This window comes from Phyllosticta capitalensis (assembly GCF_038381095.1).
Source record: "Phyllosticta capitalensis strain CBS 128856 chromosome Unknown BKA78scaffold_1, whole genome shotgun sequence".
In the NCBI taxonomy this organism is placed as follows: domain Eukaryota; kingdom Fungi; phylum Ascomycota; class Dothideomycetes; order Botryosphaeriales; family Phyllostictaceae; genus Phyllosticta; species Phyllosticta capitalensis.
In genome coordinates, this window is record NW_027117439.1 from 3037693 (window position 1) to 3053579 (window position 15887).

Consider the following 15887-nt stretch of genomic DNA (forward strand, 5'->3'; position numbering starts at 1 on the left):
CCTCGCTCTCCTCCTGCTCACTCGGTACCGCGCAAAGTCTCCAACAAACTTTGCCCCAGTCCTAGCTCAACGCGGGGAACGCCACCTCCCCCATCTTCCGTCCACGGCATCCCGCCGCTTCAACAATCTCTCACACCTCTCTTTCCACCCTCTCACCGTTACCATGGCCTCCATTGTCCGCTCCGTTCCCAAGGTTACTCCCGCTGTTGCGCGCGCGTCCGCTCGTGTCGCTGCGCCCAGCCGGAAGTATGCCACTGCTGCCGCTGCTGCTGCCACCACCAACGGCTCTGAGCCTTCGCTTTTCAGCAATGAGCCTACCGGCCCCGTCATCCGCACCCAGATTCCCGGTCCTCAGACCAAGCCGGCCATTGAGCGCCTGGAGAAGGTCTTTGACACGCGCAGTCTGAACATGATGGCCGACTACCGTGCGAGCTCCGGCAACTACATTGCCGACTTGGACGGCAACGTTTTGCTCGATGTGTAAGTTTGACTCCTTACAACTTGAGAAATGCCGACTAACTTTCGCAGCTACGCCCAGATTGCGTCTATCCCCGTTGGCTACAACAACGCAACTCTCCTCAAGGCCGCCACCTCCCCCGAGATGGCCAGCGCCATCATCAACCGCCCCGCCCTCGGCAACTTCCCCCAACACGACTGGGCCGAGATTCTCGAGTCGGGTATCCTCAAGGTTGCGCCCAAGGGCTGCAACCAAGTCTTCACCGGCCAGTCTGGATCTGACGCCAACGAGTTGGCTTTCAAGGCCGCTTTCATGTGGAAGAGGCAACAGCAGCGTGGTGGTGCCCACGTCGAGTTCACCGAGGAGGAGATGAACTCTTCGATGAACAACCAGGCTCCTGGCGCTCCCAACTTTTCCATCCTCTCCTTCAAGTCTGGCTTCCACGGCCGCATGTTTGGCTCGCTTTCCACCACCCGCAGCAAGCCCATTCACAAGCTCGACATCCCAGCCTTCGACTGGCCTCAGGCCCCCTTCCCCATGTGCAAGTACCCTCTCGACCAGTACGCTGAAGAGAACGCCGTTGAGGAGAAGCGCTGCCTCGAGGAGACTGAGCGCCTGCTCACCACCTACCACAACCCCCCTGCCGCCATCATCATCGAGCCCGTCCAGTCCGAGGGCGGTGACAACCACGCTTCCCCCGCCTTCTTCCGCGGCCTCCGTGAGATTACCAAGAAGCACAACGTGCTGATGATTGTCGACGAGGTCCAGACTGGTGTTGGTGCCACTGGCAAGTTCTGGGCCCACGAGCACTGGGACCTCCCCACTCCCCCTGACATGGTCACCTTCTCCAAGAAGGCTCAGACTGCTGGCTACTACTTTGGCAACAACGAGCTGCGCCCCAACAAGCCTTACCGCCAGTTCAACACCTGGATGGGTGACCCAGCTCGCGCCATTCTCTTCCGCGCCATCATCGAGGAGATTGAGGCCCTCAACCTCGTCGAGAACACCGCCATCACTGGCGATTACCTCTACCAGGGTCTTGAGCAGCTGCAGCAAAAGTACCCCAACGAGATCCAGAGCCTCAGGGGTAAGGGTCAGGGCACCTTCATTGCCTGGGACAGCCCCCGCCGCGACGAGGTGCTGGCCAAGGCCAAGACGTTCGGTATCAACATTGGTGGCAGCGGTGCCGCCGCCGTCCGCCTGCGCCCCATGTTGATCTTCCAGAAGCACCACGCCGACATTCTGCTCGAGGGCTTGGAGAAGATTTTCAAGGCATAAACGGTTTCGACGCTTAATATCCTTCGATTCTTACGTCCTTTTTCGCTGCCATGGCCTTTTTGCTTTGCCCCTGCACACATAAGGCGGACTTTAAAAAATTGCTCTGCGGCTTTGATCTTTTGCAAAAGCATTCGGCGTTTCCTTTTCTTTTTCATGTTTGGCAAAACGTAGCTGGATGAACACGACGGACGCATCATGGCATGGTATTTAGGGTAGGGATGGGTTCCCGACTATGGGAAAATGATATCCAATGACAGTTTTCGGACACGAGATGTTGGTGTGAATTGCGTGCTTTGTGATGTCTGCCTCAATGTCTCTTCAAGCTGAACATTCCATGAATCTACTTCTCCCCCTCCTTCTCATGCCTTGTTCTTCTTGCTCTCTCCTCTGCCGCCCTCGCCATCATCTCTCTCCGACTCGCCGGATCTGCCCTCCCCACACTTAGCGTCCCACTCGCCCCTCCTCCCAGCACAAACGTCCCCCCAGTCCAACCCCCATGATCAACAGCATCCCCCCTCATCTCCGGATCCGGTGGAGGCTCATACACCTCATCCCCACCACTTCCACCCACTTTTCTGCCTCCCCTCGTCCAATCCGCCCGCTCCACCTCGCGCTCAATCGCCCTGCACAGATCCCAAAAGTTGCGATCGTGCTCTCCCCACACGTTGTGCGCCAACTCATGGCACAACGTCCGCCGTATCGTCTTGTAGTCGCGATAGCCATCGTACGCATCCGTCCGCAGCCGCAGCTCGATGATCTCGCCCCTGTTCCGGTTCAGCCCCAGCGTGCGCGACTCGTGCGTCGTGTGCGCCGCCGGGTCCATCTCCGTCAGCAACCCGACCCGGAACTTGTGCGTCCGCATCGCCGAGCGGATGCCCGCGTCGTCGGCCAGCTGGTGGAGAAGCGCGGCGCTGCGTTCCGGCCGCGGCAGGTGTGGGAGTGGCTTGATCGCGCCGAACGTGTATTGCGCGTCGGCGGCCGCCTGTGCGGAACGTTGTCGTGTAGGTGCAGGCTTGGCGGGCGCGACGGTGTACTTCCTGTTTGTGCGTGCCTCGTGTGCGTTCGTTCCCGCCGTCACGGCGTCTTGCAGGGCGGCGATGGCGGCGGGCGCGTGGCCGAGGAGTTGGATTTTGCGGGAGGTCAGGGAGGAGAGGGGCAGGGCGGCGTGCTCGGGTTTCAGCGGCGGTTTAATCAAGCCCGGCTTGGGCGATATCAGGAGCTTCTGGTGGGTTGGCGGGAGTTGGAAGGATGGGTGCGTGGAGATGGTGGACGAGAGGTCGGCGAGCGTGGCGCTGGGGGCGAAGTGCAGCGTGTGTTTTGTGCCGTGGTGCGTGAGGGTTATGGCGATGGAGTCGGCGGTTGGTTCTGGATGGTAGAGCGGGTTCTCGTCGTAGGATCCATGTTCGCCCGTCGAGTCGTTTGCGACATCATCTCCTAGGAGCTCGTCGTCGGACGCCGTTGTTGGTTGATTTGGAGTTGCGGACTCATGGTCAAGAATCATCGAATCTTCAGCGTTTGATGCCATGGGGCTGCCGTGTTGGAGATGCGCGAGGAAAGGGAATATCGTGAGGAGGCAACATGGCGGCTGACGGACGGAGGATATAATGTCGAGCGTGTTGTTCGTCCGGCTTCCATCCGTGCGGTCTCCGATGACCTCATTTGTCATCAACGCGGGTGGCGTTGTGGCGCCGATTTGTGGCGTAGGCCGAAGCTTGAGCATCGTGGGTTAGGGAGTACTTTCAGGATCTTTCAATATTAGGATTTTTGTTGTTGAGTATGTTGACAAAAAGAAAGACATAGACACTTGTAAGATTTTCAGTGTTTACTTTTTCAAGTTGTTGTAACTATCAGGAGCATTCGTACGCGCATCGAAACGTGACGAGTAGGGCATAGGAATTTGGTCGTAGATGTTTGCAGGATTTTGACAACATGTCGAAATGTGGTAGGTCTAGTTTTTACAACTTCGAACGTCTGGAGGAGTTTTGGCGGAGATACTAGCAAAATATAGGAGAGAGAGACATGGGCAAGAGGTTGACATGTCCGAAAAGGGAAGTCTCATTGCACTTCAAACGTCTAGAGAAATAATTTTGGCCGGAGATAATGGACATAAGAAGCGTGTCCCAAGTGAAAGGTCAGGTTTTCGCAACTTCAAACGTCTAGAGAAATAATTGACCGGAGATAATGGGTATAAGCAGTTTGACTGAAAGGGGAGGGAGGGCGGATTCTCGTGACTTTAAGCGTCTGTGGAATTTTGGCTGGAGATACATGTTGGCAAGATGTTGGTAGGATCTCCAAAAGGAGCAAGTCGATGTTTTGGCAACTCCGAAAGTCCAGGCAATGGTAGCAGAGGTTTGAGTCGGAGTGAGTGCTCGCAATCTTGCCAACAGGACAGTCGGGAATGTCTATCTGTTCGCAAGCGAAGACACAAGGAGTGATCATGCGTCTGTCCACTCATGATGGCGATACTCAAATCGGCACGGCGGGACTGCACAGGGAGGTATCAGACACATCTGCACAAATAAAGCTTGAAGTTTTCGCGTGCTCGAAGACGGGGCGAACCATGCCAGCTCCAGGAGCAGCGCGGGTCCGACCGCTGCAATACTTTCACTTGGATCAAAATTGCCGACCATTAGGATTGCGACATTGCGTGACTTGAGCCATCATCGAAAACAAGTTCAAAAAAGTAAAGAGGAAAAGCATTGTTTCCCGGACAAGATATTTGGCTGACATGCGCAGCACTTCTGAGGATTGGCTTTTCTCGAAGTTCTTCTATGTTGAATCACAAAAGCATCGAAATTATAGAGTCCTGGTTTCATTGATTCATTGATCATTCCTTGATTGCTATCAAAAGCACGGAAACTCGCAGTACATGTAGAAATTGCCTAATCGGGTAACTTGGTCAACCTCAAATCCACACGACGCAAATCACAATATAGCGCATCAGCGCCACTTGCTCGCTTCGCGGCGTCCCATCTGCCGTTCAAAACCACGCGACTCACACGGCTAAACTCCACCCCGAAATTTCACGATTTTTTCCCATCTATATAAATACATGTCTCCAGTCATCTCTCCAACAACAGCGGCAACATAGTCCAAGGGCTGGCAGTGTGTATATAGAGGAAAACACGTGTCGTCGACGGACATCCACCTCTTCGGGTCCGCGGCAAGTTCTAGGTTCAAATCCTAGTCAGCCCAACTGCTGCAAACTTTTTTGCTTGTCGTTTTGTTGCTTGGTAGCGAGGCGTTTTGATGCGTGGTAGCGAGATGCTAGGCTGGTGGTGTTGAGTCATCGTGGGTGGTGGGATCTGGATGAGAGTGGTTGGGGCCCGGAGTTGGGACGAGAGAATTCGAAGTGGATGTCGGCGTGCATTTTGGCTGCCGGGGAGCTTAGTTGAGGATAAGAATTTGTCAAGGTTCCAACGGAGCAGTACAAGGAGTGATCAAACGTTTTAGGTTCGCGAGGCTTGGGATCTTCTGTGTTTGAAAGCAGGAGACAGGGAGTTGTCAGGGCATGGTCCACGGACTTGGCGAGATTTTGTGCTCTGTCCGGTGGTCCACATTGAATGTTGTCAAATTGCACTTGGGAACCGAACCGAACCTCACCTCCAAGTTCCATGTCCAACTTTTGATTGATATGCTGTGTATACAAGGAAATTGACAGAAATGGCAGTCGCTATGCATGCTTCCACGGCTAATGCAATGCCAACAGATGCAGTCGCTCGGCAGACGCCTGCCTGGGGTATCATGCTAAACATCTGAGAAAAAACAGAACCCATAAACAATCATGCAAATGTACATCAATCACATCAGGAGGTCGGCTTCTCTTCCTGTTCCATTTTGACCCACTGAAATGTTTTTTGGTCCCACCGATGACTGTCAGTCTGTCAGTGTGTGATTTTCTAGCATTCCGATGGGCTTACCCTTCGTATTCCTCAAGTGTCAGGGCTTTGTTATTGTACTCTTCTGTCAAAATGTTGCCGTAGTTGAAGGGCACCCAGGCAGGAACGCCCTCAAACGATGTCGGTCGCAGTGGAAATAAATCCCTCGTCCGATATCTGTGATCGTTTTTACAACTCCAGATCCCGGGATTTTCGTCTGGCTGGGTCTCACTGAGACCAGTAATGTCGATGTAAAGACCGTTGCTCGTATCGATCCACCGAGCATCAATAAGGTTGTTGCCGTCGCCGCGGACTCGCTCCACGGAGTTTGGATTAACGTCTAGGAGGTACTCGCGTTTGATGCCGTCGTCCATGTCCGACTCGTAGGGCCAGCGCGTCATGTTGTAGTTTTGGGCGAGGTGTGCGAGGGTCGAGTCGGCCACCTGCGTGTCGACGTCCCAGTCCCACGGCAGCAGGCCGCCGCTCCACCACCAGCCAAGCAGCGTGCCGTGCGCTATCCACGTCTCCAGGCCGTGGTCCTGGAACCAGTTAAGGTACGCCCGCGTCATGTGGCGAAGCGTAAGGAGTCGATCCTCGTAGCTGTCTTGGCCCTTGAAATATCGCAGGTCATAATGGCCAAGGATCTCGCTGCCGCTGATTTTTGTGTCAGACTTGATGGGCGAGCAACGTCAACGCATGCCAACTTACCCTGGTTCGTCTACGTTGTGTTAGATGATGCAGGCCAGGTAAGGCTAGAAGTGAACGTACGAAAGTATTTTGTATCTTCGCGCCGTACATGTGTATGCTTTTCTCCATGGTTTGCAGGCGCGGGGATGGCTGATGCTGACACGGTGCCCGCGACGGCAGCCGAGGTGAATAGACGCAAGAACCTCATGGTGGCCAAGGGCTCGTGGAGGGGAAGGAGACAACAGTCTAGGGATTATGTATTCTCAAGGGTCGCACGGGTGGGTGGGTGACGCGGCCGCAGGGGACGTGGCGGCCAGAGTGTATCAAGGGCGAGAGAGAGGGAGGTGTGCAATATGTACACAGAAATGGAAACAACAGAGTAGGCAAGGTGTTTGCGGCGCTATGAGGAAAATGGACAGGCGGATGTGGAGGGGGTGGTGGAGATTTGGTACATGGGGGGATGATGAATACCGAAAGCAGAAAGCAGAGGAGAAGGAAAAGAGAAGCAGGGCTGCTGGTGTTTATTATGAAAGAGAGACTGGCTGTGGGCGGTGGGGCCATAATGGTAGGGCAGGTTTAAGCTTGGATGGCAAGAGACAGCCAGGGCAAGGCAGGCTGCGCAAGCGACATACTAAGCAGGCAAGAGGTCGCGTGGAGCGGAGCGTACGTTGGCTGACGGCGGCCGCCGAGAGCCCAGCCAAGAGGAAAACATTGCATCCGATGCGCTGCGAGTCGATACCGGTAGCCGTGTCGGCCATGTAGCTAGGCTGTATTGTACAGTAGCGGGCGGGGGTTTGCTTCAAAGTCGTAGTGCGTGCTCGCTCGTCTGCTGAGTGCTGCCAGGTCCTACAAGGGCACGCGACCTCTTGCCTTGCTGCGTCCACTCTCAATTAGCACCACTCATCGCCCCCGCGTCCCCCGACCCGATTCAACTCACCAAATTGGCCATTGCGCCGGCGGACCCAAAGCCGCTTCGTCATGATCAGGACAGGCATTCATTCTCCCCGACGTGGCCGCAGCACGCTGTGTTCACCTTTCCAAGCCACCAACCGCGTCAAAGCCCAAAGGCTGGCTGCTCGGACTCGGAGATAAGGTGAGATGCACGGCGGACGAGAGGGCCTGAGCGGATGTAGGAGTCTGTACGACTTTTGAAAATGATGTCGAGGTTGGAATTGACTTTGGGACGAGGGACCCGAAGCCGCTAGTCGACCGTTGGAAACGGCAAATCTCACTCACCTGTCAACCACACGCCAACTCATCCCTCTCCTCTTTGAAAACCACACAACACCATCCACAGCGTGCACTGCAAACAAAGTCTCGCGGCAACAAGTGGCTTGCCGTTGCCAAGACGGCACCCAAAAACCCGCCAGCCTGCCCCAGTGCTACAGAACCAGTCGCTGGCCTCAAACATCTTTCGAAGGAATCTCTCTGTCTCTCTCTCCCTTCCTCTCTGACAGCTTCCTCGCATTCGGTCCAGCCACCCTCACAGGCAACAACCAGCTCCGCCAATTCCGTACTCGTATCACACGACGGGCAAATAGCAATGGGCCAACGGACCAGATGACGATCCCCCTCTCTCCCTCCCTCTGCTCCGGCACCGACCGAGCCACAGACAGACACACGGGAAACCCGGAAACCCGACCGCGCGTCGGTGATGCGTCCGTCTGAAAGCTCTTTGTTTTTTCCTCGTCGTCAGAGCGTCTCAATAATGTTGCCGCTCTGCCACTATTGCTTGCTCTTTGACCACTCAGTCCGCCTTGTCGATCTCAGCCGCTGAGGTGACAGGCCCTCGGGTCTCGGGAGTCGGGTTGGCCCACGCGCATCACTCGCATCGCCTCGCTCACCTCAGCCACCCGTCGCCTTTGTGTTGGTAATCTCTACTTGCGTCAAGGAGCGTCTGCCCAATGGAGCACATGTTTGCTCGCGCCTTTGTGCTGCTACAGAGGCCTGCACAGTGGAGTCACAGACTCAGAAGAAAATCATCCGCGGAAATCATCTTCACAAAGGTGAAATCCCACAGCTCACGATGCAACGTCAGAATTCCAACATCCCAGCTCTAGCCGTGACCGGTGGACTCGATTGCATTCCATCGCTGAAATGGCATAACTGGAAGGTGTTTACCAAGACCAAAAAGAAAAACAAGCACTTTGCATCATTCACCTGCAGATGCCAAACGAGGAAGTCCGCCGGCCAATCAAGCTCTAGCCAAGAAGCCCAAAACCCAGGACTTCCCCTCACTCAACCAGCCTCGTCTGGGTTGATCCCTTTCTTCTATGATCCTCTTCGCACAAGCGCAATCTTGGCTCCTGCACTTACCGTCTCTCCGGGCTTCACCAACACCTTTTCAATCTTTGCCCCGGCCGTGACGTCATCCGGTACCCGCACGGCAATTTCGAGCTTCATTGCTTCGAGAATTGAAATGAGGTGGTTGGGCTCAAGCTTGTCGCCATCCGAGACTTCGACTTTCCAAACATTTGCATCGACTGGCGCTTCGATGGGGATTATGGCCGGGTCTGCGGCAGGTTAGAAACCAACAGGTGCAAGAGATGGGAAAAGACATACCATCCAGTAATTTGTCGACCGTCCCCTTGTCGAGGCCGACTTTGCTCTTCTCTTCCCTCCACTTGGCCAAGCTCTCTTGTTCCGCCTTCATCATCTTCGCGTTCGCATCGCGCTGCCTCTGCCTGACGGTCGCCACTTCATCCTTCGTCGCCTTCAGCAACTCATTGTGTTCTGCGACATCGAACAAGACCTCCTCCCACTCCCACTCGTACAGCCCAGCCTCCCACTTGGCGAGAATGCGCCCCATCTCTTCCTCGTCCACTTCGTGATATTGCAAGAGATCCCAATCGGCAAAGACCCACGGCCGCTTTGGATTCAGTCCCTTACGCCATCCGAACGAGTCAAAGCTCGGCACCGTGCGTCCCGTCATTTGGTATCCGCCGGGGCTGTCGACCGGGTACAAGCTCATGCACGAGCCGCCCCACGACACCGTGCCGGCCGGCGTGTAGACGCGGGATGGGTTCTGCTTGGGGCAATTCATGCGTTGCCTTGGATCGGCAGGCAGGCACACTGTGTTGCCGCAATAGAAGCCAACGCAGACAGCGACAAACGTGCCCGTCAGATACGTCTTGACCAAGTCCTGCGGCTCGAGGCCGTTGTTGCGCGCCACAAACGCAAGATTGTCAGGAAGATATGGCGCATGCGGCCGCTGTGTCTCCATGTACCGCGCCACAGCTTCGCGTTGTTCGGGGCTGGAAAAGGTGATGGGCAGCTTAAAGCGTCGGCAGGGGATCTTGGTCGTTGAGAGGTCACCCAACTGCGACTCAAATTCCTGGAGCTGTGAAATGAGCTGGTCCCGCGGCAGCTTGGCCCCGTCGTAGTAGAGGGTTAGGGTCGTGCAGCAGCCCATGGTGGTGATGAGCGAGTCTTTCAGCCAGGCCGGTATCTTGCTTGTGTCGCGCAGCAAGGTTTCGAGTTTTGTGACGCGGCTGCGATGGTTGAGGTCGAAGTTCTGGTTGCCATATTCGACCATCATGTGGTCGTCGCCACCCTGCAAAGTCAGTCTTGTTCGTTTGGATTGCTGGTTGTCTTACCTGACGATAAGTCACTGCCGGCAGATTTCCTTCCTGAGGCCTATGCCACAGCACACCCTTACCCCAGGCCCCCTTTGCCGTCGACGGCGCCTGGCTATGGGCATCAAAAGGCTCGACTTGATCAAACTTGCCGCCACTCTTCACAGCTTGCTCCAAACCTGAGAGGAATTTCTCTAGCCTCGCCCGCAGCTCCAAGGCATCTTCCAACGACACCCTTTCATACTGCATCTTGTTTCCCGCCTTGATTTGGCCTAATTTCCACCAGTCACCGCGCACGACTGTTGTCGACGACACGAAACCGCCAAAGTTCGGGCAGTCGACGGGAAAGATGCACGGGTCGTCGCCGGTCCAGTTGAGCGTGCCGATCGGGTATCCATACTCAACGAGGTTGCTCGGATGGGCGCCGCCCTCGCCACCGTCCTTGCGCGCCCACTTGGGTATGGGGCCTACCAGGCGGATTCCAGTGCGGCTTGCATTGTGCGACACCTTCCAGACGGTCGAGTAAATCATCTCAATGTCCTCAGGCGTGAGGTACCCCTCGTCGTGTGGGCCCGACATGGCCTTGATTTTCCAGTCGTTGGTGAAGATAGGCTGCAGGTGCTCCGGGATGCTAACCTCCTGCGTTGAAAGCTCTTTAGGAATCTCGCGTGCTATCTGCAAAAAGTCGCCAGGGGCAAGCGCTCGACCTTGGTATCCACCTAGACCGACAGACGGCGACGTGCTCTTGGAGCCAAAGTACTCTGCCACGCCAGGGAGACCGCCATAGATGGCGAGGTACGAGCGACAGCCGCCGCCAGTTGTCTTGCCAATCTTTAGCTTCTGGCCCGCGGCAATGGACTTGCGCGTCCACATGGGAAAGGGCGCGCCATCAAGTGTCGCCTCCATGGGCGCACCGCAGAGAGCCACAACAGCTGGGCCAATGAAGCGCAGTTCGGGTCCGCTGAGCGTTATTTCCAGTCCTTCTTTGCCGCGCGGATTACCCACGAGCAGGTTGGCAATCTGGAATGACAGCGGGTCCATGGGTCCAGAGTGCGGTATTCCCTTGCCCACGGCGGGCCGCGCGGGAAGATCTTGGACAAGCGTATACGCGCCGGCTGAGATGACGTCGATTGCGTGCGGTGCAAAAGAGAAGTTCTTGAGGAAGCTGGTCAGCGTGTTACCAGATTTGAAGTTGGCATCGCTGATGATGGCTTCGAGAAATTCCAGGTTGGTTGGTGGTCCGCAGATTTTGGAGCCCGAAAGGACCTGCTGGAGTTTTGAAATGGCTTCTTCGCGCGAGGGGGCGTGGACCATTGCTTTGGCGATCAGGGGGTCGTAGTTGGGTGTTATCCGCGCCCCTGTAAAAACCCAAGTGTCGATTCTTGTCCCAGGCACCTCCTTCCAGCTGACCTCTTGCAGGAGACCGGGGCTGGGTGCGTACTCTCGCACTGGATTCTCTGCGTAGACTCTGACCTCGATGGCTGACCCCTTTGGGCCGGAGGGCTGCAAGCTCTTCAAGTACTCTGCCTCGAAACCACCTTTCCCAGCTCTTTCGGCATCGGCTTGCTTCAGCATCATCTCAACGAGGTCGACGCCGTAACACAGCTCCGTAATACCGTGCTCGACCTGCAGTCTGGTGTTCATCTCAAGGAAGAAAAAGTCGCCCGTCTTGTCATCGACCAAAAACTCAACCGTTCCTGCAGACCCGTACTTGATTGATTCGGCGAGTAGCACAGCAGCGCTTCCAAGCTTCTCCCTCAACTCGGGTCTCTTCTCGACAAAGGGACTTGGGCATTCTTCGACAACCTTTTGATGTCTCCGCTGAATTGAGCACTCGCGCTCGCCAAAATGCACCGCCTGCCCCTTGCCATTGCCAAACACCTGAACCTCAACATGTCTGCTCTCGGCATAGAAGCGCTCCAAGAAGACACCGCCCTCTTTAAAGAGCGTCTCGCCTCTGCTTCGTACGACTGCGAACCCTTTCCTAACTTCGTCCTCATTCGCGCACGTCACCAGCCCCATGCCGCCGCCTCCTCCCGTCGCCTTGAGCATGATGGGGAAGCCCAGCTCATGCGCCACTCTCGCCGCCTCGTCCGCATCTTGCACCAGGCCTTGCGACCCAGGCACGATGGGCACGCCCGCAGCACGAGCAAGCTCGCGCGCAACGTGCTTGACGCCAAATGCCTCGATTGCTTCCGGCCCAGGCCCAACCCAAGTGATGCCTGCGGCAGCGACGGCGCGCGCAAACGCGGCGTTTTCAGAGAGAAAGCCATAGCCCGGGATGATGGCATCGGCTTTGTGGCTGCGCGCAATGTCGATTATGGCCTCTGTGTCGGTGTATGCAGTGCTGGGCGAAGACGATGGAAGTAGGACGGCGGTGTCTGCGAGCGATACGTGCAGTGAGGCGGCGTCGGCGGTCGAGTATATGGCGATGGTCTTGATGTTGTGTTGTTTGGCGGTGCGGATGATGCGGACCTGAAGGTAGGTTCAGCTTCGGTTTCCTGGGCAAAGGTAGGTTCATTGCGCTCCTGTGAATTTCTTGTTACTTACCGCAATCTCGCCTCGATTGGCTATTAGCAACGTCTTGATGGCCTCCATCTTGGCTATCCTCCGAGTAAGTGGCCGCGACCAGCGACAACTAACCCAAAATCTTGAACAAGCAAGAATGCCACGTGAAACCAGCGAGATCAATGAGCCTGTATCCAACGGCAATGACAGCAGCAGAAAGGAGCCTCTAGGCGCAAACCGTTTTTCCGTCCGTCCGGGGGATGTCAATGATGCGCGAAGGAAATCCAGATACCAGGTCACAAGCAAAACCTCTGGGATGAGTGGCGCTCTAGGAAGAAATATCAACGCCAGACGAATATGGAACCAGTGCCTAATCAGCCAAACGACAGTGTCAAGACCAGCATAGCCTCGCTCTCTTGTGTAGATATCGCGATAACCAAATGACGCGCGACTAATGGCGACCCCGCGGCGCGACGGCCCAGTAGCCCAGCAAGCAATCTGGGCGCGATATCCATGCTTTGGTTGGCGCGGTACCTTCCTGTACACGGCGACGGCACCTTGCTGTTCGCGAGTCGGGTTCTTCACACCTAGCGCAACACCCGGCCGTTTTGGGTCGGACGTTGCTCCCGATCATCTATCAGTTAACATGAGTTCCATCATCGGTAACCAAAGCAGGCGACCCCGCTCGCACGCGATGGAATGGTCTGAAGGTACGTTTGTGGAGCGCAAGTCATATCAATTGCGGGGGGCCAGCGCGATATACCCGTATCAGGGGAGGGGTAAGGAAGAAAGAGCAGGGATCAAGCTTCGAACGAGGCGGGCGGGAAGAATTGGAATGCCAGTTTGGTCCCTGGTTTTCTTCGACTCGCCTGCATGTTCTGCGCAATGTCGTTGATGTTCAGCCAACGGCAGATGGAAGATTTTGCAGCGGATGACTGGACGCAACTCCAAGACCTCGCGGCGAGCATTCATCTTTGGCATCCAAAAGACGCGGGCACCGCAACGATTACAGTCGACAATGGGGTCGCGATAAGGCTGGCTACCTTGTTGCCGACGTATTTCGAGGTTGACAGTGCCCGCGTTTTCCCATCCTCTCCCTCTCGAAACCGAATGGGATTGTAGGTGGGGGAGCTTGAGCTTGAGCCACCATGCAGCCACCGTCTCGTCGTCTACCCCTCCCTCCTACCAACCGCACCTCGTACCTACCTTTCCCACGGGCACCTCGTTACCCACCCCGCTGTTGTCGCGCGGGTTTTTGACTTTATCTCGACTTCGGCTTGCGGCATCCCTGCTTCGTCACATCCTTTCTCCAATCGATCGACTGCGGTGAATAATTGGATTTGGGCAAAGGAAGAGGACCCCACTTCTGACTGCGATACCTTGAGGTACCTTGTCTAGCTATTGTTCCAGTGCTGTGGACCGGAGGATATGTAAATTCGACGCTTGTTGATGGACGGATAGGGCGACGCGGCAAGTTGGAGACGGTATATACTGACAAATGCCATCAATTCGCCCAACCATCTTCCGTTCATCCAAAAACCAGTGCCGCAAACCCAACACCATCCCTTCAACACCAGACCTCCTGCGCGCCCCCTAACGACCCAGCGACCCTCACTAAACCAAGATACCCAATACCAAATCAAGTATCTTTTTCCTCCAACCACAGCAACCACACACAGCACGATGCCTCCCTCGTCGCATCCCATCGCCATCAACGTGGACCTGGGCGAAGGCTACGGCAACTACAAGTGCGGGCCGGACGAGGAGCTGATCCCGCTCATCGACCACGCCAACGTCGCGTGCGGCTTCCACGCCGGCGACCCGCTCATCATGGCCAAGACCGTCGCGCTGTGCAAGAAGCACGGCGTCAAGGTCGGCGCGCATCCGGGGCTGCCCGACATCCAGGTGCGTACACCCACCAACCAACCAAACCAAAACATAAACACATGGCATTGAACGCAAAACTGACTCCCACCCCCAGGGCTTCGGCCGCCGCGAAATCGCCATGCAACCCGACGAGCTGCACGCCATTGTGCTGTACCAAATCGGGGCGCTGCAGGCCTTCCTGGCGGCCGAAAACGTGCCGCTGCACCACGTCAAGCCGCACGGCATCCTGTACGGCATGATCGCGCGCGACGCCGAGCTGTGCAGGGCCGTCTACAGCGCCGTGCCCAAAGGCATCCCCGTGTTTGGGCTCGCCGGCACCAAGCAGGAGGAGGTGGCGCGCGAGCTCGGCGTGCCGTTTGTCGCCGAGATTTACGGCGACGTCAAGTATAGGAAGGATGGCAGTTTGGTCATTGATCGCGTCAAGAAGTGAGTTGATTGATGTCCTGTCTTGTGTGCGCGAAGGGAGTGATCAGGAGACGGCGGCGGAGCCAGTCGTCGTTGGATTTGAATCGAAAACTTGGCGGATCCAACAAGACCACTTTTTACTGACTTGAACATTTGCAGGGCATGGGCGCCCGCCGACAGCCAAGCGCACATCACGCAGCAGGTGCACGAGGGCAGCGTGACGGCCGTGACGGGCGAAACGGTCCAGCTGCCGCTCGGCGGCTACCAGGTCTCGCTCTGCTGCCACTCGGACTCGCCCGGCTGCGTCGACATTGTCAAGCAGGCCCGCGACATCATTGACAAGTGGAACAAGGAGAAGTTCCCCGCGAAATAGGTGGGGTGTGAATCAGGATGAAGGGGGCCAGGGGAGGAGGTTAAAGAGCTGGTGGCGCTTTTGACGGAGAAAGAAGAAGAAAAATTGAATGAAGCGGCTTGAGAGGAATGGAGGGACAAGGAGCATTCGAGCACCTTGGGATATGTTGAAATGAAGCCTCGAAGTCCTAGCAGCGAAAGAGAGGTACGGGCAGTATTCGAGTTCGCGGCAACCAGAAGAGTACTGGACCATCCAAAAGCCAAAGGAGCAGAAAGATTGAACGAGGACCTAATTGTAGGACAAATGAGAGATGAATTCTTGGCAACCATACCAGTCAACCTAAAAGTATTCAAGCCCAAGAGAGCGCACGCGAGGAGTCCTCGAGTGCCGTTGCGTGCTGCGATTTTGTTCGCTCCTGAGTCTCAACGTACGACAACAGGAAACCTCCGAGTGTCGGTGGAGTTGAATTTGTTGGCGGACACGACAGCGGTCGAGGACGAATGAGTGGTCATTTTCGCAAGGGATGAAAGATGGCTTGTTGGTGCTGGTGTGATACTGTTGACATTGGCGTGCGGGCGGGGCGAGGTAAAACTGACGCGATGGTAATTTTTTGGCAAGAAAATGGGAGAAGCTGAGAGATCAAATGTTCTCGCCGCTAAACATTTCTTCCAACAAGTCTTGGTGCATCATGGCCAGGTCATAGGGAGCAACCGAGTCCTTATGCACGTCACAACTGGTCTACATCCAAGCCCCGGCTGCGCGAAGTTAGGGAGCATTCAAGCACCTCGACAAAACCAATATAGGGAGCGACCAAGTCCCAAACGCAGGAGGACACTGAGCATTCAGACCTCCTAATAAAC

The 15887-nt window shown here is 55.9% G+C and overlaps 6 protein-coding genes across 6 annotated transcripts; 3 read left to right on the forward strand and 3 right to left on the reverse strand.

Annotated features, from left to right (window-relative positions):
• The first annotated feature begins 29 nt into the window (after positions 1-29).
• Positions 30-1905, forward strand: BKA78DRAFT_19074 (aminotransferase class-III-domain-containing protein). Its single transcript, XM_066883569.1, has 2 exons — positions 30-480; positions 529-1905. Exons 1-2 carry the CDS (start codon positions 164-166, stop codon positions 1733-1735), a joined length of 1524 nt encoding a protein of 507 aa, XP_066749763.1. The 5' UTR covers positions 30-163; the 3' UTR covers positions 1736-1905.
• A 102-nt stretch (positions 1906-2007) lies between these two features.
• BKA78DRAFT_303428 (WLM domain-containing protein) lies at positions 2008-3451 on the reverse strand. Its single transcript, XM_066887540.1, has one exon. The coding sequence runs from the start codon at positions 3399-3401 to the stop codon at positions 2076-2078; it is 1326 nt and encodes a 441-aa protein (XP_066749764.1). The 5' UTR covers positions 3402-3451; the 3' UTR covers positions 2008-2075.
• A 2050-nt stretch (positions 3452-5501) lies between these two features.
• BKA78DRAFT_19132 (uncharacterized protein) lies at positions 5502-6395 on the reverse strand. Its single transcript, XM_066883582.1, has 2 exons — positions 6322-6395; positions 5502-6267 (listed from the first exon to the last, which is right to left on the reverse strand). Exon 2 carries the CDS (start codon positions 6180-6182, stop codon positions 5652-5654), a length of 531 nt encoding a protein of 176 aa, XP_066749765.1. The 5' UTR covers positions 6183-6267; positions 6322-6395; the 3' UTR covers positions 5502-5651.
• BKA78DRAFT_19173 (uncharacterized protein) lies at positions 6396-7308 on the forward strand. Its single transcript, XM_066883588.1, has one exon. The coding sequence runs from the start codon at positions 6556-6558 to the stop codon at positions 7060-7062; it is 507 nt and encodes a 168-aa protein (XP_066749766.1). The 5' UTR covers positions 6396-6555; the 3' UTR covers positions 7063-7308.
• A 1263-nt stretch (positions 7309-8571) lies between these two features.
• BKA78DRAFT_244916 (allophanate hydrolase subunit 2-domain-containing protein) lies at positions 8572-12473 on the reverse strand (the record flags this gene model as incomplete). The annotated part of the gene is made up of 4 exons (XM_066884078.1): positions 8572-8813; positions 8863-9853; positions 9897-12350; positions 12426-12473. 4 exons carry the CDS (start codon positions 12471-12473, stop codon positions 8572-8574), a joined length of 3735 nt encoding a protein of 1244 aa, XP_066749767.1.
• A 1199-nt stretch (positions 12474-13672) lies between these two features.
• Positions 13673-15054, forward strand: BKA78DRAFT_19180 (uncharacterized protein). Its single transcript, XM_066883591.1, has 3 exons — positions 13673-14288; positions 14365-14696; positions 14835-15054. Exons 1-3 carry the CDS (start codon positions 14067-14069, stop codon positions 15046-15048), a joined length of 768 nt encoding a protein of 255 aa, XP_066749768.1. The 5' UTR covers positions 13673-14066; the 3' UTR covers positions 15049-15054.
• The last annotated feature ends 833 nt before the right edge of the window (positions 15055-15887 follow it).